Source organism: Galeopterus variegatus, unplaced genomic scaffold (assembly GCF_000696425.1).
Source record: "Galeopterus variegatus unplaced genomic scaffold, G_variegatus-3.0.2 Scaffold4048, whole genome shotgun sequence".
In the NCBI taxonomy this organism is placed as follows: domain Eukaryota; kingdom Metazoa; phylum Chordata; class Mammalia; order Dermoptera; family Cynocephalidae; genus Galeopterus; species Galeopterus variegatus.
In genome coordinates, this window is record NW_007730159.1 from 77648 (window position 1) to 101839 (window position 24192).

The 24192-nt window shown below is 41.2% G+C and overlaps 1 protein-coding gene across 1 annotated transcript in view; it reads left to right on the forward strand.

Annotated features, from left to right (window-relative positions):
* The window catches only part of LOC103602205 (FGGY carbohydrate kinase domain-containing protein-like), a 233581-nt gene that overhangs the window by 70593 nt on the left and 138796 nt on the right, over nt 1-24192 (forward strand). Inside the window, exon 5 of the mRNA XM_008586619.1 lies at nt 11248-11336. Within this exon, the coding sequence (XP_008584841.1) occupies nt 11248-11336 (89 nt within the window). The remainder of the gene's footprint in view (nt 1-11247; nt 11337-24192) is intronic.

Consider the following 24192-nt stretch of genomic DNA (forward strand, 5'->3'; position numbering starts at 1 on the left):
ATGCCTCGGTGGTTGTTGCTGGGTGAAGCTCTCCTTTAATGCTGGTGTTCTGTAAGCCTGAGAGAATCCAGGACTGGAGTGAAGTGTACTGAAGTTGTCCTGGCAGGAGGCCGTGTGGTCTGGCTTTTGCTGGGGGTCACAAGCCCGTGACCTGAGAAAGGGAGTGAATCACTGTGCAAGTGTTTATTGAGCACCTCCCATGTCCTGGGAAGCAGCAACTGGACTGTGGTGAAGGACTATTGGGTTTAGAATTCAAGTACCAGGGTTTCCCCAGATATCCCACCTACACTCTGCTTGACCTGAGCAATTCACTTCACTTATGCTCCTTAACTTCCTGTCTATAAAGTAATCTTGATGGCAGTGTTATGTATCAGAAGGTATTTGGTAAATTATTGAGTACTAATGGTAGTGATATTTTCAGATGATGACAGAAAAAGGTGATTTTTTAGAAAGAAAATTAGTGAGATCTGTTTTTTATATACTTGAGATGCATTTAAGAAATCCAAGAGTAGAGGGACATAGGAATTCACATTGGAGGGGTAGGCGCTTTTTAAAAATTGTGCTTTGTAATCTTTACGACAGCTCAGGGGAGAGGGTGTTATTCTTGTTTGAGCAGGTTGGGGACAGGCAGAGTGAGGCTAACCTACTGCAGCCCCTGAGTGGTAGAGCTGGGATTCTTGCTCAAGTTCAACTCTAGCCTGTGCCAGTTCCTACAGCAGCTCACAGTCCAAAGGCTGGGGGAGGGAAGGGGTCAGGAAGAGAGTAAAGTCATCCTGAGATCCCCCGTGCATAAGCTGCCAGAGTAATTTTACTGGCACTATCTTTAGTACCTAAGAGGGTATCGTCTTTGTTAACAAGCATTCAGGATGATGGCTGCAGATGGCTGTATTTTAGAAATGGCCTAAAAATATTGTGTGCTAATTGTTTTCTGCCACAGTTGCTCAAGGACATTCATTCTTTTAGCAATATTTATTGAAAATTTATTTTATTCCAGATACTTTGTTAAACATTGGGAATATAGCAGTAAAGAAAATAGTCACTGTCTTCAAGCTGCTCATAGTCTAGCAGGGAGACAAAAGAGATAAAGTCACAGTGTAGGATTAGTGGAATGGAAATTTGGGTTATTCTGGACATATAGTTAGGGTAGAGGGGTCAGGAGGAGGTGACATGTAGGCTCATGGGCCAGTGGATGAACTGGAGTTAGGTAATAAGCACTTGGGGTGGGTAGTTTGCAAAGGCAGTCCCGTGGCAATTCAGCATGATGAGAGCTTAGAAACTGAGAAAGCAGTTTAGTGAATCAGTCATAAAGTATCCTTAAGTCCCTTTTATATATTTAATACTGTTTATAATGGTAATTTCCTTTTGGTCCATCATGGGATGGAGCCGGTTTACCGTAGCCACAATCAGAAGAGCCAGAAGCTGTCTGCCACCTGTTTCTGACACTCCCATTTTGAGGACCTGGTCTTGGGAACTCTGAGAGGCACTCCGAGTGCTCATGTGGCCGCAGTGTCCTCCCTGGGCAGAAAGAGAAGCCCTCATTTCAGTGCCCCAGGAATCTAACAATGTATTAACCCCTCTTTTCCGGATGGTGGGGCAGAGGTACCAGACAGGGCCCTTTCCACCTCTCCTTTTGGGGATGCGTGACTCAGCGGCAGTGACATCAGCCATGACCTCACTCATCCCAGGAAAGACAGAGCAGACCCAGAGCACGGCCAGCATCTGCCCTCCCTTCTCCAAGTTTTGTCCTGTCGGGGACATCGTCGTGTCCTGCTGTTGTTTCCACAGTCTGTCGTCATCTTTATCTACTTTTTCTTTCTCTCAGTTCCATCTGTTGTCTTTGCCATTTTGTTCACATCTCATGCTTATTTCTCTTCCCCCCACTCTCCCTGTCTCTTTGTCCATCTTTTGTCCTTCCTCCCTTCTCCTTAATCCTCTTTGTTTCATTTTCTCTCCCACCTATCCTCTTTGTTGCCTCCATTTTCCTTTTCTCCTTCCTTTTTCTCTGCTCTTTCTCCTTCTGCTATGTCAAGAACATGTGTGGACTGGTCCTCCTGTCCCATCTCCCATCTAGGCTCCCCACCAGGTTGTTACTGTCTGAAAACCATGTTCACCAATCACCTTGTCCTCAAGGACTGGTGGTTTCCATTCTCTTCTGACCAAGCATCTCATACAAACCCAGAGTTACCTATCCCTGCATCTTAACACACATCTCTCAGACTGACCTTGCGGTTCCTGCTTCGTGGCCAGACATGCTGTTGATGCTCCTTCCTGTGCTTCCGCTCAGGCGGTTGTCCCAGTCTGGGCTGCCCTCCATCCCACCCTCCTTAGTCACTGCCTTCCCTCCAGGCCCAGATGAGACACTGCCTCCTAAGCACAGCAGTGTCCTCTCCCTCCCACCCACAGCAATGTCCTTCCTTCATGACTGTACAGAATTTTTAGTTTATAAGTGAGATTTCAGAACCTGAATTCATTCCTCCTAACTGTTTAATGTGCACAGATTCTTTGCTCCACCCAGCCAATAAGTAACCTGGGAATTGGGACTAGTATAATCCTGCCTTTCATCTTTCATCAGCATACCTTGCAGACACCTGGCCACAAACTGGGACTGATAGACAAATTGTTGCACAGTCAATAAATATTTCATTTGAGAAATAGTGTTTTGATGTTAACTCTAGGGATGTAGATGAATAAATTCTTGTCTTTCCCTAAGAAAAGAGCTAAGTCTAGTAGAGGAGATAGGCCCACATATAATTTGAGAAGGGCAAGGATTGTAGAGGAAACTAACATGTACTGGGGGTATGTCAGGATGGACATAGCAATACATAACCTCACTAAATTGAATCCAACTAACAATACTATGAATTAAATATTGCTATAAATGAATGAAGTGAGATCCATAGACTACTGGTCAGAAATGACACAACTAATAAATAGGAAAACCAAGTTTCGAACCTAGGTGTGTCAGACTCCAAAGGCCCCGCCCTTCCTGCAGATGAAAAGATGTGGTGGAACTGACATTCTAAGAAATAAGAACAATTATTTAAGAAATGCTAACTATGTGCCAGGTGCTGTTATAAACAGTTCACATGTATTTGCTCATTTGATCCCTCAACAGCCCTGAGGTATAGGTACTATTTTTGACCTTAGTAATTATTACAGGATGAGGAAGTTGAAATAAAAGAGTAGTTGAGCAGCAAGCCCAAAGTCACATGCTATGGGGTATTCAAGGCAGGATGTGCACCCTTGCAGTCTGGCTCTGGAGAAGAGGCAGCAGTGTGCCAAGGCTCCTCTGTGTAGAGCAGTGTTCTGCCTTACCAGACTGCCATTGGATCAGTCTGTTTGGAGAATCTGGGACCATGGGGGAATCTGAGAGGTGAAAGTGTTGGGAGGTGAGGCTGAAGAGGAAGTCTGGAGCCAGTCACAAGAACCTTATAGTCGCACCCTGTATGAGGGCCTTGACAAAAAGTGCAAGAAATGTTCCTAGAAGGGATATTTTTTTTGTGAAGTTGGTCTGTTGTGGATCCGTCATAAGGAAGAGCTTATGAGTTTTGATTTTATTCTCCTACTTGAGTTGTGAAGGAACTTTTCCTCTGCGGCTCTTGTCTGTGCTGGTAGGAAGTAACAGTGGTACTCTGTGACAGTGGCAGAAATGGACACGAAGGATGTATGTATCCAAATAAGTCCCGAGGAAATGCCAGTTGGAACAGTAAAGTACAGCCATCCTTTATGGATTGGAGATAAGTGAAGTTTGAATTGAAGGGCATTTGGGGAGGAAAGAGGAAGGGACATCCATGTGAGCCAGCTTGGAGCTGATCACCAGGTTGTCCTCTGGTATCCCAGAGCACTGGACATTTGACAGAGTGCTTTTCCTGCCGCAGCCCCCCTCTCCATTGGTGCCTGGCAGCCATTAAGTGCTGCTGCTCTGACCCAGGAGTCCAAGCCAGGAAGTGAATGAATCCATTTTCCAATTAAAATGAAACTTCTCCAAAGGACCTGCTCACCCTGAGAAGAGAAATTTATCTTCCTGGCAGTCTGGCTTGGCTAGAATGTTTCTGCTCCTGAAACAGGCTGAGAAAAGCCATTAACTTGAATGAAAAAAGAGAAACTGGGGCAGTTCTTATTCACAACCTCATTCATTTATCCATTCATTCCTTATTTCTATTTCCATAAACTCTTATTTAGCTTGTACATCTCTGCTCGCTCATTCGTTTATTCATTCATTCAGCTAACATTACTCATCATCTGTATATCAGATGCTGCTAGATCCTAGGAGTAGAGGGATTTAGAAAAACACGGTTCCTGCCCTTGAGGAGCTTTCAGTTTAGTGAGAGAGACAGACATGTGAACAGATGACGAGAAGTGCAGTGATGGGGATGTTCCCAGAGTATTATAGTGGCATGGCACAGGAACAGCTGACTCAGCTCTCGGGAGTCAGGGACGATTTCTGGGAGTGGGTAACACTAGAATTGAGTCCTAAATGATGAGTACATCTGTGTGTATGCATGCACACACACACACACGCAGACATGTATATCCTAATGGTTCTGTTTCTTTGGAGTACCCTAATATATGGGGGTGAAGAGATGGGAACCTCTTCATGAACTTACTGGGAATTTAATTAAATTAGAAGGATGATTGGATGTAAGGAATGAGAGAGAAGTAGAAGATGACTCCTTCCATAACTGGATCAACTGACATAGAAAATCGAGGAGGAGCACACTTGGGGGAAAGTAATATATTCTGCCTTGTATGTGTTAACTTAGAGATGCACTAGGACAGCCAGGAGACATCTCTTGGAGGAGAGTTTGAATTGGGGTTTGGAATTTGGCTTTTTACTGAGCTTGTCGCTGGTTGGAATCGTGGGAGTCATGGAGATTTCCCAGGGAGCATGTGAACCGTGAGAGGGGCGTTTGGATGAGACGAGAATGCTGGGGGGCATCCACATGTGAAGAGCACCTGAAGGAAGGGCGCTCATGAAGGAGCAGTGGCGAGAGGGATGAGGGATCCCGGAGAATGAGACACTGGGGAAGGCCTCCTCACATGTTGGCTCATCCAGGTCTTCTGCTCTCTTTCCTATCTGTTCCGAGGCCTTCTTATCCTTTTCACAGGCTTCTCATCAACCGAAGACTCCCTCCCTCCCTGCCTGCCATAGACAGCACTGTCCCCAGGAATTGTGTCATCGAGGGCACTGGGGTATCTCTCGCCTTCCCGCTTGTCACTTCTCCATTTTATTAGGTCTTAGGGAGGCAGACGCCTGCACTAACACTGGACTGGGCGTTAGAGACACAAATTTTACTTTGACTTTAGACTTCTCTGTTGTGTGACCTTACGACAATCACGGTCCCTTTCTGGGCTTTTGTTTTTTAATCTGCAAGGTGAAGTTTATAATATCTTGCCTTCCCTCCCTTAAAGAATACACAGATGAGATCATGCATGTCAAAGCGCTTGGAAAAATAGGAAACTCCATAGCAGTAGTTGGAATGAATCTTGTTGACTTATCAGGCGCTCGACATTATTTCATTTAATTCGCAGCACATCCTTGGAGGTGGATGCTAGTAATATGGCATTTGAGGAAACTGGGGCTTAGAGAAATTAATTTGCCTAAAGCTATGCAGCTGGAAAGTGGTGAGGACAGTAATCAAACTCAGGTCTGCTGGACTTATTTCAGAGTTCCTGGACCCCGCACACCACAGCCCTGTTTTCCTAGTACATGTGGTGGCATCACATGCCTGAGCAGAGTCAGCTTTGCTGAATATGATCAGTTTTCATGAAAATGATAACATTTTTATGGTTGGGAGATCAACTGTAGTGTGGATTATAAGTTTTCCTTTCTGTTCAATGGTAGGCCTCCAGGGGAGGTAGGGGACAGGGATGAATATAAATCCAGTTTTGAAAATTAAATAATTTAAAGTATGTAATGGAATTATTTAATTTTACAAATTCTGTGATGGTACAGTTAAACCAGTCCTTCTCTAATGGGGGTAATCTGTCTTGTCAAATCAGACTTTTGTTTCTTGGGTGTCTTTCTGAGCAGTAGCATAGATATTTATTCTACTTGACCTTTAGGCTTTAGTTTACATCTCTCCCCCATGAAGCCTCTTCTAGCCTCTCTAGTCCCAAAGCCCTTTCCCTTCCTGAACCCTGTCTGTGATTACTAATGAGAGGCAGATATATGGCCACACACAAAATATTACGATAAAGTTATGAGGCTGACTCACCAAACCTTGGTATCTGACTTATTACATTATTGTCATACATCATCTTGTTAATTACCTTTTCCTTTGCACATGTCTTTCTCTAGCTCCGTTGTAACTTTCTTTTGAAAGGACCTGGCTTTAAACTTCTTTATACCTCCTGAAGCTTTTTTGCTTTTCTTTTTTCATGAGTTAGACTTGGCTTTTGCCCTTCAGAAGTTTGCCACTTCGAGGTGGATTTAGGTATATGAATATATAATTAGGATACAGTGTGTTTTATCAAGATGTTTGATAAGGGAGAAGATGGGAAAATCGATTCGAGCAGAGGCCCCAGCCTAGGCAGAGGCATGAAAATGGAAAAGAGCATAATGTGTGTGGGGAAGTAAAAGAAATGAGGTGAGAGCTGAGTGGAGAGTGTTAGGAGTGAGGTGATGGGAGATGAGCCCGGAAAGTAATCATAATAACGATAATGTCCAAGTGGAAGCCAGGTCGTTAACCATCCTGAGAAGCATGCTAAGGAGTTAAAATGCTCCCAGGCAGGGAGGAGCTATTGAGTCATTTTAAAGTTTTAAGTTTTTAATATGATGCCTCTGGTAGCACAAACCTCTCAGCTTATCTGCCTGTCTGACTTGAAATATTTCTCCTGTTTGATACTTTATCTCTGTGGATGGGAGTTTGAAACACACAATTGTTTCATTCATTCTGAGAAGTTTCTGGTTGGGTTTATGATCCACTCCATGTTTTCAGCCTCATTTTTCTTTTAAGAATGACGTTGAAGATTAAGTTTCTTCTTGAAACATCATTCTTCTCTGGGCTATCATATCAGCCTGTGCCCTAATTTGGAGTCTTGAACATAGAGTGAGGATAAGGTTTTCTTTTTTCATGGGTAGTTGTGCTAGGAAACAACATCATTAAGTACTGGGAATGTGGAGGCAGGATCATTTACTGAGTGGGGAATTAGGGAGCTCTGTTCCCTCCCTCTTATTCACTACACACAGCATATAGCCCAGGTAGAATGCCTTTGCAATTAACAATAACATAGTTGGATGATCTTGTTTTAACTGGTCATCATGTTGTTCCTAGACCATGGTGTCATTGCAGTAGCTGCCTCATTTCCCCCACGAGTTCCCTCCGCATCCAGAAGCAGCAGAAACCTCCCAGCTTTCCTGGACATTGCAGTGGGAGGAAAAGTGTGAAAGCTGCTTCTCTCTGCCCTGAGGCTGACAGGGCGGCTGCTGCCTGGCCTTGAATCTTGGACATAGTGCTCTACCTCCACCCTCTGCTGAGACCAGCTGCTGTGTGAGCTTTGAGTAGTAGCCTCCTCCCCAGAAATGCTGTGGTTTTATGAATAGATGATTTAAAAAAAAAACTGTTCTCTTTGGTTTCTTTCAAACTGGGTGATTGCTTAGCTCAAAGGATTGCTGTTGGAATTGCACAAGTCTTTGGTGCCAAATCATATACCCGAAATCACTGTTGATTTCTTTTTTCTTGAAAAGACTAGTTTTTGTTAGTTGCTTGGTAACTGGAAGATGAGAAAGACTTAACTCATTCAGCACAGAGAGCTCCTGGTTTGAGCTGGATTAAACTATTCACGATGAGATACAGCTAAAGTTGGCATGTGTTGATGACCTGCCCTTAGTTCTCTTTAACTCATACACCATTTGTGCATGGAAGGTGTTTTGGGGTGCACATAAGTTAAGAGAGTTGCCCAAAATTGAAATTGAAATCTCTGAAACTTTTGCAGCTGTGTACAAGAATATGTTTTTGGAAGGGCTTTTGTTTTTTTTTTTTTTCTTCTGTAAAGAATAGCAACAGCTTCCATCGTCTTCCAATGTCGTTGAATCGACATTTCCAACAGCTTCCAATGTCGTCGAATCGACATTTCCAAAAGGCCCCAACCCATAGCTCTGACTGGCCTGGGAGCCTCAGGGTGGTAACTCTGGCACAGTGGAAGGAAAGAACACTTGCTTCAGAGCTAGCAGCCCTGTGTGACTTTGGGCAGGGCCCTGTGGTCTGACGCTCAGTTTGTCTTGCTGTGGTGTGTGAGTATTATATATCACCTGCACACCTCTGAACCACTCTGAGAAGTACGTGGGAACATGATCATAAACTGTGGGGGAAATGAGAGGACAATCCCTGTGTCCTGATGCAAGCCCAATGGTTACAAGGATAGAATTAATTCAGTTAGATTGAGGCCCTTGGCTGGGACTGTGCTGAACAGGGAGAGGGATGGACAGATTTTTCCACAGAATCAGATTAAAAATTCATTTACAGAAGCTAATATGCTCTTGGCCAATCTGGCATTTGATGACAAAGCACTTGTGAATCATGTAGCCCAATATAAGAACTGCATGGGATCCTCACAGACAGCCTGTCAGCATCCCAAAGTAAGGGATCAGGCTTCTGGAGATATTCCCTCTCATCCAAGCTCTTCACCCTTCTCTTTGCTGGCTAATTTCCAGACTTGCTTTTGTAGAGAAAGTGGGGAATACAGCTAGCTTCTCTTCTGAGACCATGTGAATTCTTAAGGATACCCTGTACTTCTACAGACATATTCTTCTTCCTCATCCTATGTGGAGATTGAGCTGGGGTCTCTGGTTTTGATCAATGAAGTTGGTGTGGTCTTAAGAAATGATGCTACCTGGATCCCTTGCTCCTCCTACCCCCAATGTGTCTTTTTTGGGGAGCGGGGGGACAAAAGTACTGAAGTTCCCTTTGAGACATTCTACTTGGGTTCGATTGTCCACAGTGGCCGTCTGCATGTCTACAGGCTGAAAGCTCTCATTATTCAAGGTCTTTAATGACCGTACACAAAATTTAACAGAGGCAGTTGTTTTCTGAGTATAGGAAGATTGTTCAGCTTTGGCTTGAAGCACTGGTCGTTGTTGCAGTGGTTTGGCCTTAGATTTCTAGAACTGCTAGAACGAGGCTGCCTTTTCTTCTCCCTGACCACCAATCGCTGAAACCACAAAACACATGGAAATATATTTTTGGGACTATCTGAAAGGCATGCTGGTAGTTTGACTCATAGTTTCAGAGGCTACCATTTTCTGATTGTGACTTGTTAGACAGTGTTTAGAGATACTACTAATTCATAGCTGTGTTAGGCATATTTAGTAAACTTAAAGTTTTGCTGTATTTAACATTAAGATGTATGGGCATTCAAAAGAAGTTTAGGACAGATCCCTTTCTAGGTATAAATTCTCACCCAAACTCTTAGGAATTTAAAACAACAACAATAGAATGGGCTTACCACCTTGCCCTTTACATCGAATCCTTTTGATGTTATTGTAATGGGATTCTGTACCTGGGGTAATATTTAGTTTATCTGCTATATGTGGATGTCTTAAACTCTTAGGAATTTAAAACAACAACAATAGAATGGGCTTACCACCTTGCCCTTTACATCGAATCCTTTTGATTTTATTGTAATGGGATTCTGTACCTGGGGTAATATTTAGTTTATCTGCTATATGTGGATGTCTGTGTTCATACAGTAGTGATAAGGGAAGCAGTAAGTAGGAAGAACTCACAGAACTGGAGGGTAAATGTAGGTAAAAGCCAGGTGTATGTCTGTATAATAGCACCCAGGACTTCTGTGTTGCTCTAAGGAGATAGCACATGTGGCAGCCCTTTATAAACTCTTAAGCTTTATAAACTCGCACATGAAAGGGATTGGAAGGTGAAACTGTTTATCTAGTAGTTCAACAAATATTTGAGTGCCTATCGAGTGTTACTCTCTAGCAGGCACTGGCATATGTCTCTTAGAACTTCTGCATTGTTTCCCTTGGGTTCCCAAAGATACCTTTGTGCTTGTGATACTTTCCTTTTTCTTGTAGCCCTCTCGTAGAGGGAATACTTGAAACCAGGACATGGAAAGTTGCCTGGATGGGTAGCAAACCTTTCTTGCTACTGCTTCTGTCTTTTCTCTTCTCTTTAGGAAGTTCTACTTCTTCAGGTTCTTGGCAGAAAATGGCCACATCACAGTTTCCAAGTTTATCTCACCTCCAGTTCCATTCATAGGTACACATTAAATGGTTCCATTTGGATCCTGATTCCTGAATACCTGGGAGAAGGAATCTGATTGGCTCAGCCAGGTCATGTGTCTATGTCTGGTCCAATCAAGTGTTTATAGTAAGGGGACTAGAGTTATGTGGTTTCTGAGGATCCACTCAGTTTGGGCAGAGGAAAAGAGACAGTTATCAGATATCATGGTGAATAAGACTGGAAATGTCCTTAACCTCACAGAGCTTATAGTCTAGCAGGAAAGGGAAACATTACACAAATAAATGTGGGGTGGTATGATAACCAGACCTAACAATACTGAGAATAGGAGATCCTGAAAACCTTCCGCAAGGTTTGGTGGGTGGGGTTAACCAAAGGCTGCCGTGGGTCATGGGTTGGGAACAGGGTGGCGGGTGGAGAATGAATGTTCCAGACAGAGGTGGCAATGGACAAAAAAGCCCACCAGCAAGAAAGAATTTGGCCACTGCAATGTGGAAGAAACAAATCTCCAAAAATTTCACAAAAATGGCCTGATTATGTGGCCATCCTCTTTGGCTTTGACTGGAAGTTCTTTGAGGGCAAGGACCATCTTTTTTTTTTTATTGCCTTTGGAACCAGTTGGCCTGTGGAGAATCTTACATAGCAGGGTACATTTGTTTTCATCGGGCAATTTCGTAGTACAATTTCTTCCCAGCTTACAGTTGCTCAGTATTGAAATCTTACATTTTGAGGTGTGTCTTCCAGCCATTCACTGAGAAGATGGATTGCAAACCGTCATAGTGTGCTTTCTCTCCCTCCAGGTTGGCAAAGAGGGATAAAAGGGAAATTTTGGTCAGTTTTGGAAGGGTCAATAATTGCCAGTCTTTCTTTTCTACATAAGTACTGCTTTTATATCAGTTCCCCTGACCCCCACCAAACCCCTGAACAGATGTTTTAATGGGCATTGTTGGCTATGCTTTTGTTTTGAATAATTTTTGAAACATTATTGAAACAGGAGAGGGGTAGGGAAAAACCCATAATTGATTCTAATATATATTTAATTTGGCAGAACTTGAGAGAGACTTGCTGGGATAAGGCGGGGCATTTCTTTGATCTCCCAGACTTCTTATCGTGGAAGGCAACAGGTGTCACAGCCCGGTATGTTAATAACAAGTCGGATTTTATTTATGCTCTTCCATTCTTGGTATCTGTATATATATTGCTTTCTTAACTCTTTTTGACTGGACATACTGTTTGTACATCTGCATGTGATTTTGCATACTTGAAACATCTTGAATCTATCTTCCATCTCCATTGCACATGCCCAAGCACTGTTGTTCCTACAAGGCCTGGAATGTGAGTATCCGAGGCAAAGACCATTCATTAAAATTGGACACATTTGAAGGAGATGTGAAAAATCCAGAGTGTAATGTGACTGTTTTTCCAAAGGCACTTCTTACATGGTGAATAAAAGGGGGAAAAATATATATATATGTGTATATATAGAGATATATATTTTATATACATATGTAGACACTTAAAATTAAGACAGGAGATATGTTTTTCAAGGAAGCTGATTTTAACTGGATGGGTGTATTAAGAGCTTATTTTGCTTTTTTATATAAATGTACCCTCATCATCCCATACTGTAGAGGTATGTATGTTAAAGTCAACAGCTATTTTTCAGTAAATTTATGAATGTTAAAAATAAAGTATGTGCTACATGACAGAGACTTTTATGAAGTACTCATTGAGTGTGAAATTGTGGCTGCTATAATTAACAGAGTGGGTGTGTGCATGGGTATATATAGACAGGTTGGCATGAAATCTCTTAAGTATGGCAAGTCTGTTTTCTTGACCTCAGATTTAAGGGGAAGCACAAGGGGGAGCAGCAGTTGTCTTATCATCTTAAAAATGATTTAGAATCTGGATTGAACAAACCTGCGAAGAAGAGAATCATTTCTCAGGGGACAGATAAACGTGTATATTAGGGTGGCAGGTGTTGTATCTTAAAGTCAGCTCATTCAGAGGGGGCCAAATCCTCCCCATTTTTCTTCTTTAAACTCGGGGAAGCCAGAAATAGTGGTACCATTTTCCATATGCTCCTCTGTCTCATCTTGTAGATTTGGACCATTTCTTGTTACAAGTTGATAAGGGTGTGATAGTTCAGCAGCAGAGACTTCCAGAAAGGAGATAGAAGAAGACACATTTCACAAGCACATCATTCTTCATGTCGACCACCCTCCTTGCTCACCCAGTGTAACAATCATTAGCCATAAGTCTCAGGATGGAGGATATCCATGTGGGTATGAAAATGACCTCAGCAGTCCTCAGATACTCACCCATCTCTGGCAGAGAAGGTTCTGGAGGAGTCGTCTGAACTTACCCTAGAAGGTATAATTAGTCACCATTGTAGTTATCACCAGTGGGGAGGGCAGGTGAAAATATCCTGGGTATTTGTCAAGCTAGGGCTAGGGATCACAGACCCCTCAAGCCCGTTGTACAGACTGGGTCACAAACCCTTCACATGCAGGTCCATGCTAGGTAACAGGAAAAGATCCTGGGAGCCATTGGCAGACGACACGAGCTCAGTCCTCAGCAGCAGCAGCAGTAACAGCAGAAGCAGCAGCGGTGGTGTACTCTTGGGGCATCCCATGGGCCCTTGCAGCAACAGCCGTAGTGGCCTCCCCATGGCCATCCCGGTGGCAGAGGGCCCTGTGGATCAGAGCCACTCATCCTTTATACTTAACTCTGTAACCCAGGACACCTGGGTGCACATGCGCAATTACATTAGACAATAACCAAGGAACACCTGGGCACACATGCATATATGTATCAAATGCTCGCCAAGATTCTGAACATCTGAGGGAACCCTGACCATTTTCCTTCACTTTCCCTACAGTATTCCTCTTTTGGTGTGACATTAATTGTCCAAAGTTATTTCTGAGAGGACCTTTCTCTAGGTTGTTCCCTACCTTTGTGGCACAGTGAAGGAAGTGTTTTGGTCATTTCAGCCAAGTGGACCTATTGGTCCAGGTGCTGCCAGTAGTTGTGTGTGTAGGCACTACCCCATCTGCCTGCAAACCTTGAGGACTAAAAAATGGAACTAGAGATGGAGGAGGAGCCTGCTCTCCTCCCCTTTTTCTTTGGGCATTGTTCAGCCCAGTGCTTTGACTTCTTCCCTGGTTCTTTCTGATGGTGAGGGGTATACTACACCCCAATTCCCTGCCATGTTCAGAAACCAAGGAGTGGGTTTTTTGAAGCTAGCTCTGGTTCAGATAGATTTAAAGGCAGTGGCAGTGTACACACTGTGGAGTCACCCAATGACTCGTCCTTGATTCTACCACACACTACTTGTGTGACCTTGGGCATGTCTCTTCCCTTCTTTGAGTCTCACTATCGTTATCTGGAAAATGGAGCTCGTGATACCAACCTCGCAAACTTGTGAGAGTCCTATTAAAGCAGTTTTTCCAGACTAGTCTGATTATAAGAATCACCCGAATCATTTATTCAAAACACAGATCCGCAGGGCTTCTAGTTTTCATCCTACTGGATCAGTGTTCATGGGAGATTTGTATGTTTAACAAGTGCCCCAGGTGGTTGTATGATCAGGTAAGTTTGGACAACATTGCCTAATGATATACATAGAAGTGTAGTATGTGACTGTGAGGTGCTCCACACTGGCGGGATTGGAATTATTTTAAAGGCCTAATGAGTATGGTGAATTTAACAGTGGAGGGCTTCCTGTTGACTTATCAGAACATGCTTGGGGGCTTCCATCCCTGCCCACAACAATCTCAAACTCTGAGGAAGCAGAAAGTTAGTGCTCAGAAATGATTTACTGGCTGTGCAGTCGTGGCTGCCATTTTTTTTATTGGCTATGCCGCTCATGACTCATTCCATTTTCATTAGTACAAATTAACAACCTCCCTTCCCCCACCCTACTTCCTACTTGTGAAGCACCTTCGGAGGCCTCCCTTCCAGAGCAGAGTTCCTCTGTAAAGGTGTTTGCCCTCTCCCCTGGTCCACTTACAGCTTAAGTCTCTGTTTTTCTCTCTTCAGTTGTTTACTTAGTATCTCAATTCTTTCTCCCTTCTCTATTTCAACGTGCCTGTCAAGGTGAAACAAGGAACCTCTCTGAGCTTTCTTGATGGAAAATGGAGACAGAACATGGGGTTATTGTATGGATGGAATGAGAGAGCAGAAAAGCTAAGTCAGTGCTGAGAAAATTTTTTAAAGGAAATGAGCTATCTTATTTAGTTCCCTTTATCAGTTTTGGCAGAGTCTTTACACTAAGTTTCTGGCATAAAGGAAAGAGGGAAATCTTGTGGTCAGACTGACCTGGGTTCAGTGTCTCTACTGTATACTGTCTGCGAGAACCTGGAGCAAATGATTTACTTCCCTGAGCCTCATTTTCTCATCTGTAAGCCCTCTCAGAGTTATTGAGAAAGTTAGAGGTACTGTGGATAAAATACTCATATGTAGCACATAGTATTTAAATGATAAAGGATTCTTTTAATGAAAAATTCCCATTGTCTGTCTCCTGTTCTAGAATAAGAGACAGGAGGGTCTGAATTGGAATGTACCAATGCCAAAATAACTTTGGGCCATAGAAGACAAACTTGGCATACTCTGGGCCAAGGAGAGGTTGAGATTTGGTGTTTGTTTAGCTGTTACGTATGATTATTTTGGGAGGCTTTTGGGAGATGAGTGCCAGAAAAGCTAGAGGGTGTTTTTTTTGGGTTTTTTTTTCGTTTTATTATTCTAGTGAAGTCAAGGCTAAGTGATTGGATTTCACCTTAAGTCTTTAAAACTTGTTTTTTGGCAGTGACAGTGTGTAAAAAGTGCTCCTACTCTTCCTCTCCTCCCTTTCTTATCTTTTTTTTTTTTTCCCCTTTATCCTCCAAAATAGGGCAGCTATTTTTGTGTAGAAAAATCACCACTGGGCCCATGTAAAGCTCCATTCTCTTCATTATATCAATGAAAATAATTATTGTTAATAATGGTAATTATCACTTATCGAGTGCCTTCCCTTTATCTGTACTGGACATATTAACAAATGGTTAACTACATTAGTCTTCACAACAAACTTTTAAAGCAGTTGGTGTTATTACCATTTTGTAATTCAAGAACTGAAGTTGAATGCTTCAATTGTGTGCCATATTCTAGCTATTGAATGGGTTATTGTCCAGAATTTTGGTAACGTATTAAAAGACAAAATTACAACAAATCTAATTTTGTAAATCTTAATTAGCTTTTATTTGTGATTCTAGAATCTGTCAGCAGTCTAGACCGATAATGGTTAAAAATGTTCCACCCCACCACATTTGCAGGTTATATTTAAAGCCACAGGAAAGGAAGTGATATACAGAAAACGGAAGTGCAGTACAAAGACAGCTCAATTGGTTAAAGATCACCATTTGCCTTAATTGAACCTGGTTTGAACATTTGGCTGCCTGTGATTGACTGAAACTCGGCTGCTGTGATTGGCTGAGAATCAGCTACTGGTTACGGGCATAGGTTACAGTCTGTTTACACATCATGTTAGGTTAGACTTCCTTATGTATAGAGAAACTTTTAGGCCAAACTTAATATAGGTACAGAGGCAGCTTTAGGTCAAACTTAATTCAATTTAACATATGAGAAACTGGAAGTCAGAAATTTGAATAATAAAGTTTCGTGTAATTAGACAAAACATATTCATATACATAAATCCTCCCTCTACAGAGATTTGAAGTGACTGGTAATAGGTAAGATAAACACAGTGGTAAGAATAGTAAAAAAAAAAAAAAAAAAAAAAAAAAAAATCAGAATGGAGTGAAAATATTAATAGAATAACTGAGTGGAAGCTAAGAGCTTCCTCTGAAACTATAAGGTTCTTCATAATTACTAATAGATTTGTTTTTAAGCTTCCTAGTGGCCAAAGCAAAGGTGGAGCATGATCAAGATTAACAGAAAACAGATTTGAAACAAACAAAAAAAACTCCTGTTCAGGAGAAGTAGAACCTTTTCTAACGGGGTCTGAGAGAAATTTCTCTTAGATTATCAAAGGTGGATAATATTTATAAATTATTTAAAAGTATGGCCTATTAAATTCAATAATAATTTTTTTTTTTTTTGTCTTTTGTCTTTTTTCTGTGTCCGGCAACGGATCGCAACCCTCAGTGTTGCCCCCGCACCGGACCGGGGACCGGCAACGGGACCGCAACCCTCGGTGTTGCCCCCGCGCCTCGCTCAGCCAGCGAGCGGGAACCGGTCTGCATGTGGGATCCGAACCCTCGGGCGGGAGCGCCGCCACGCTTCCCAAGCAGCGCGCTATCCAGTGCGCCACCGGGCCGGCCCCTAAATTCAATAATAATTTTGAATAAACTTTTTGTTTTAAAATAGTTTGTGAAGACAGTACAGAGTTTTCATATACTTGATACCCAGTTTCCCCTGTTACTGATATCTTACATTAGTGTGGTACATTTGTCACAATTAATGAACCAATATTGATACATTATCATTAACTAAATTCTATACTTTATTCAGATTTCCTTGGATTTTACCTAATGGCCTTTTTCTATTCAAGGATCTCATCCAGGATACCATACCACATTTAGTCATTTCTTCTTAGGCTCCTCTTGGCTGTGATAGTTTCTCAGACTTTCCTTGTTTCTTATGACCTTGACAGTTTTGAAGAGTATTGGTTATTGGGACATGGTAGAATGTCCCTCTATTCGAATTTGTCTGATGTTTTTCTCGTGATAGGACTAGCATAGTGTGTTTTTAGGAGGAAGACCACAGACGTAAAGTACCTTTCTCATCATATTATATCTTACCATGTACTACTTATCATTATTGATGTTAACCTTAATCACCTGGCTGAGGTCGTTTGTCAGGTTTCTCCACCATAAAGTTATCCACCCCTCCCCTCCCCCGTATTGTACTCTTTGGAAGGCAGTCACCGCACAGCCTGCACTTAAAGAGTGGAGAATTACATTTCACCTTCTTGAGTGGAGTATCTACAGAAGTTATTTTGAAGTATTCTGTATGGGAGATTTGTCTTTTCTCAATTCACTTACTTTTTATGGTTTCAGACCGAAAAAATTGATGACCAGTCTTCTTATCTTTAAGAGATATTCTTAAGTTTGGTTTAGAAGCCACATGTTAGAATTTCTGAGACATTTCTATGGCATATGGGAAAACGGGGCTGACTTTCTAGAATCTCAGGTTTATTTTCCCTTATTTTTTTTATAATATATTTACGTACTTTATTTTTCCTTTTCTGTCCCGTTCACTACAATGTATAGTTCTTTGTAGGTTGTCAGTAAATATTCTGTCTTTTCCCTTAAAGAGATGAATTTATGATTTTTATTCCCTTTCGCAGTAGTAGTTATTTTCCTGATCTGTATGGTTCTCTGTGTTTTGGGTTTATAAGGGATATTATTGTACTGTTATTTTTCTTGTGGTTGTTTACTCATCTGTCAGGAGGTGATTATGGTTGGGCTATTGATCTGTAGTCATTTTCCAAATACAATTACCAAGATCTCAAAAATAGCACCATCATTTAGACTCTTATTCTGTTTATTTTTTTTTATTGGAAATCTGCTTTGTACAACTTAATATATTATTATTGTATTTTCCATATCAATAGATAGTATATGAAAACACATTTTTGATACCTGTATAATATTTTGTCCTATGTCAGTATAATGTCTGTATCAATTTTGCCAAGTTTTTAGGCTTAAAATGGGATATTATTTTAACTTGCATTTTTGATTATTGAAAGCAATTTTTTCTTATTTACCAAGCACTTATAAATTTATGTCAATTCATGTCAATTAGTAATTATGCCAATTAGTATTGCCTATGTCAGTGACCTATTTATGTCAGTTACTAATTTGTCAATTACTAATATCAGGATTTCAGCATTTTCTTAAATATTAAAAATTTATTTATTTTTTGTTTTAGTATTTTCTTCCAGGTATTATTTTTGAAAAAATTATAAACTTAAGAAAAATTGCGAGAATGGTATAATAAATACCTACACCTTTTACCTGAGTTCGTTAATTATTAACATTTTGTTACATTTGTGTTCTCTAGTACATACATTATCTATATATCTGTCTGTCTCTGACACACACGTGTGTTTATTTTGATGATTCGTAAATGAATTGCAGACATTACAGTATTTCCCTTCTGGTCACTCAAGAGTACCAACATTCTCCTATATAACCATGGTGCTATTATCACACTTAGGACAATTAAAATAATCTTCATTATTTAAACTTCTATGGGTACTTCTATTGTTAAGGGTTCAGAGTGCCACTCTCTCTTCCTTGCCATTGTGGTTCTGACTTATAGAGACTACATACAAAGCATATTAGCTAAATAAGGAATGAAAAGTTACATTATTACCTTAGAAAATACTTTTTAGCATCTAATGTGTAGAACTTCTGGTATAGTGAATGGATAATGCAACTCAGAAGTGAGGCTAAACCAGCATCTGAAGGTTCAGGTGTATGTGCATGTGTATGGGAGTGGGGGTGGCAAGGAAGACAAGCTATGCCAACCAGATCTCAAGTCCAGTAACATAGCAAGATGAATGCTGACTCTGCTTAGGTGCCCTTACCACCTGGCAGTGGAAGCCAATCTGTTTGCACCTGGGCATAGGAAATGGAGCCGTGAGCTCGATGTTGTTCTAGGCATGAATGATCTTCTTGTCTTTAACACAGTGATTCTTAAAATATGGCTTAATATAGATTCTAGTCTTTCAATGATCAGATAAATTTCCTTTATCCTAACTAAGAATATGGGGTGCTAAGTCAACTCTGTGTCTTCTGGGTGCTGCTCTAAGTGGAGAGAGCAGGTTGGATGGAAGTCTCATCTTTCCCAAGGGCCAAGGCATTAGCATGAGGAGAAGCAGGAATTCCCACACCGATATCTGCCTCTGGTGACATGCCTGCTGTCCACATCCCTTCTTCAGTGCTTGGCCTCCTGGTGTGCTTATTTGCATATCTGAGACAGGGCTTGATTTTTTTTTTTTTAAATACAACTTTATTAAGATATGATTCACATTCTATACAAATCATCTATTTAAAGTATATAATTCAGTGGTTTTGGTCTATTACATTATTTTTATTATAGTAAAATAAAAATATATGGCACAAAATTGGTCATTTTAATCATTTGTAAGTATACAATTCAGTGGCATTAATTAGATTCACAGAGCTGCACAACCATCACCGCTATTTCAAAAACTTATTTTGTTTTTTTACTCCAGACAGAAACTCTGTACCCATTAAGCAATAATTCCTCTTTCTCCAGCCCCTGTTAACCTCTAATCTCCTTTCTGTCTGTTATGAATTTGCCTATTCTAGATACTTAATATAAGTAGAATTATACAATATTTGTCCTTTTATGTCTGATTTATTCCACTTAACTTATTGTTTTCAAGGTTTATCCATGTTGTAGCATGTGTCAGAACTTCCTTCCTTTTCATGGCTGAATAATATTCCATTGTATTCATATACTAAGTTTTGCTTATCCATTCGTCTGTTGATGGACCTGTTGATGGACATTTGCATTGTTTCCACCTTTTGGCTGCTGTGAATAATGCTGCAGTGAATATTGCTATATATGTATCTGTCTGAGCCTCTACTTCCAGTTCTTTTGGGTATGTATCTAAGAGTGGAATTGCTGGTTCATATGGTAATTCTGTGTTTGGCTGAGGAACCACCAAACTTTAACACAGCAGCTGCATCGTTTTACATTCCCACCAGCCACGTATGGGGGTTCCAATTTCTCTACATCTTCATCAACACTTATTCTCTGTGCCCCCCCCCCAACTTTTTAAAAATTATAGCCATTGTGTAGTAGGTGTAAAGTGATCTTTCATTATGGTTTAAAAGTTGATTTTTTTTAGTGTTAGAAATCTGTGGGATGAAAGTAAAATTGATTACATTTAGATCATTCTAGAGGTAACACTTTTTGGCCAGACCTTGATTGAATCTTGATAAGGATTCCCCAATTATTGTCATAAAATTAAAGCTTTCTGGGGAAAAAAACGGTTTTTAAAAAAAATTTTTTTTTAATTTTTTTATTTCCAGTATGCTTGATGCTAAAGCTCCTTGATTTGCATTGTTTTATGGTTGTACTGAAAGGTGATTTCTCAGAACAGTGATATATAAAATAGTTCTCCTAGGTTCTAGGAAGAATGATTCAGTGATCTTCTCTCATCAGCTTATTTTTTAGTATGTTTAATAGTGTTGAAAAATAACCTGTAAATATTAAGATTTCCTTTACCCTTATTTTTGGAAGAGATTTTTTCTGGAGAGAGTGAAAACAATGATCCTTATTCTCTTCTGCTGAATAATAGAAATAATAGAAAATTAAAAATACCAGTGACTTAAACATATAAGGGTTCATTCTTTTTTTGTAAAATAAATCTAGGTATATGGAGTTTTAGGCTACTGTGATGGCCTTATGAAGTCATCAAGGTCATTAGCTCTTTTGAAGTTTTTACATTATCATCTTCAGCCCTGACTTCCATCCTCCAGATCACCTCATGGTCCAAGATGACTGCTGGAGTCTCCATTATCAAGTCCACATTCCATGTAGCAAGAAGGAAGGTGGGTATGGGAGTGCAGAAAAAGGATGTACCACACATCTGAGTCAACCTTCTTTAAGCAGCCTTCTTAGAAGATCTGTATGATACTTGTGCTTGGACATCATTGACCAGTGCTTAGGAATGGTCATGCCTAGCTGGAGTGGGGTCTAGGCAATGCAGGCTCTTAGTTGGGTGCCTTCCCCCAAAATTGGAGTTCTCTTACTACTAAAGAAAAAAGGGAGAATCGATACTGGGCAGGTAATAAGACAATCACAAAGTCATAATTTCTAAGTATATTGATGAATATCACAGATACTAATTTATTCTATAATAGTGACAAGGAGGAAGGCGAAGGTGGGGCGGCCACGAGGGAGGTGGTGTGTAGTTTAAGCAACTGTAGCTCACAATTTCTATCACTTATTTTTTCATTCACTCATTCACTTATCTTTTGCATGTATATTAACAGCATCTATGAGGTATCCCTTCTCTAATCCAACAGTACATAGGTACACATTTATTTAACTCTTCAAAGCCAAGGCTGGAGCCAAAAAGACCTTAGCTCAGAGTTTTGTGCTGCCACTTGTCACCTGGATGAACTGGTGACAAGTTATTGTCACCTGGGCAAGTTATTTCACAACAGTACATAGGTACACATTTATTTAACTCTTCAAAGCCAAGGCTGGAGCCAAAAAGACCTTAGCTCAGAGTTTTTTGCTGCCACTTGTCACCTGGATGAACTGGTGACAAGTTATTGTCACCTGGGCAAGTTATTTCAACCTCCATGATCCCAGTTTCCTCATATGATTAAAGGAGAACAAAAACAACATGGATTTGTTAAGGGAGACAATGATGCACCATGGATAAAACCTCTTACTGGTTTCTGCAACGTGGTAGTGCACAAGAAATGTTATTTCCATTTACTTCAGTTTTTAAAAAATTTTAAGACAAATCCATATTCAGTAAAACAGCTTGCAGGTGGGGTGGGAAAGATGGGCTTTTCAGAAACTAAATAAAGTTGTTTGTTTCTCCTACACCTCTTCCTCCCAGGTTTGGGGGTTTGATCTTGGCTTCCTGTGGATGTGGTGGGGTTCAGTGAGTCTTGGGAAATGAGAGTGTGTCCAGGGTCTCAGAGCTATTGTGGGTGTGAAGAAAGGGGTAGATGCTAGCAGGCCTCAGGCTGAAAGTCCAGGGAGGGTAAGAGGGAATGGAATATGCTGGGGCCGTCAGGGGGCAAGAGGGGAACGAGGCGGCGGCGGCTTAACTTCATGACTTCTTCTCTGTGCCTGTGAACAGCATTGGCATCCAGGCACTGTGTTCAGAGGAGTCCTGCTGCCCTTCACTAATGCCCAGCTCATATCACTGACCGTCCCTCTCATCCGCTAAAACTCAAGGAAGGTTGAGGTGCTTCTTTTGTGTTTCATCAGTGAAGCAAATCTGGAGAGAAGTGATGAAGAATCCCCATCCTTGTCCTTCGGTGGGGGATGAAAATATGTGACTTCAGGTGATTATGACGTGCACCCTTCCTTGGGAACCACTAGTCTGAATTTGTTGAATTTCTGTGAAGTTTTTTTTCCGGTTCTCTGCTGCGTACATCCAAATGTGAATTTGGTATGCCTGAAAGATGATAGCCAGCATGACTGTAATTTTCCAACCAAGCAGCAATATAGCTTTTCCTTTACCTAACAATTTTCTCTGAGACCTTGAATCACTCTTAGAATTTAATTCCATTTGCTCTTTCAGTATGATAAAGGGGACTGATCTGTGAATTTAATTCCTCATTTACAAGTAGATATGCTGGTATATTCTATGTTGAAAATGTTTTGAAACCGTAAAAATGCTAACAAGTTAGATCTCATTTTGCAGGTAGTATAACTGAAACCCAGTGGAGTCCCACTCCCAGGGTGAAGCTAGTGGGCCGAGTAAGGGGCTGGATTTTAAGGGGGATATCCCCGCATCGTGCCTTGCTAAGGGTTCCTTTTCCTGACCTGACAAGTCCTCTCTCAGTATGGATGGGGCATCTCAGTCTTTGTGGACTTTTGAGTTAGTTTTCTACCCAGGGTTGCTGCCTCTGTCAGTGGACTCTTTTGTGAACTTTTAATTGGGCCTTTTGAGTATGTAGTGCTTGTGTGATTCTGGGTAGCCTCTGAGGTTCAGTCTCTCTGACGAAAAGTATCACTATTCAGTCTTGGAATCTGTGAGACTCGGGGCTATGACCTGTATGACGGTGTCCGAGACCTATGTCCCAGGATACCAGATGTGCTGTGGCTTAGACCTCCAAAGATTTGTGTCTGGTCTAGCCAGGTAACCTGGGGCTCCTGGTGCCCAGTTTCCTCATCTGCAAAATGTGGGGGTTGGATTAGGTGACCTGTTTAGCCCTTCCTAGGCCTAAAGTCCTGAGTCTGTGAGATGGAGTAGTGTTGACCAAAGTCTCTTTTTGGATTCTCCCCTAAAATTGTATCCTTTGAAAAAAGGATTGTTAAAGTCTAACTTTAGAATGTAACCCTTTGGGATATAATTTATGTTAAAATGCTATACCCTTTCCTTCCTTTTTTTTTTTTCCTCCTCTTCTTTACTACTTCGATTTAGCTTTATTTATTTATTTATTTTTTAAAAAGATGACCAGTAAGGGGATCTTAACCCTTGACTTGGTGTTGTCAGCACCATGCTCACCCAGTGAGCAAACCGGCCATCCCTATATGGGATCTGAACCCGTGGCCTTGGTGTTAACAGCTCCGCACTCTCCTGAGTGAGCCACGGGCCGGCCCTAGCTTTATTTTTAACATACCTTTTTTTTCTTATTTTCTTCATTTTCCTCCTTCTTCTCTCTAAATTATTGTCAAGAGCCTTTGAAGAGAATTCTTAAATGTTATTAAGAAATTGCAGTCAGGGAGCCCTTTGTTCTCAAGTCATTTAGAAGATTGCTTTTCCTTTTGTGAAATATGAAAAATTGTCAACCTGTATCATTAAAATGTGCCCAAAACCACATTCACCAATAAAAAGTGTCAGCTCTCATTAATGCCCAGATATTATTCTTTTCAAGAGCAGAGTGTACTCTCCCCAGGCTTTCTAAACAGTCTTCACTTCAGATCATTCATCTTCCTGGTTTCGTTACTTTCTGAACCTCTCTGGGTCTATATAGGGTGGCAGCCTGTCTTTTAAAAATTAATGGGTTCCAAATGCCATTCAAACCTATTTCCGCCCTTAACCTCCCTCTCCCTTCCCCAACCCCGCCTGTTAGGAGTCTTATATTCCGTATAAATATTAAGCTGGAGATAGCTTCTAAAGAGGTGTTTGGACTTTTAATTAACCCTGACAGCCTGTCTGCTTAGGATTCTGCTCTGCTGTCTCCATGGAAAAGTCAGGTAGGTCAGTATAGAGAGGGGAGGGAGACTCTGCAGTAGATGTGTTCCTGGCGGCTGGCCC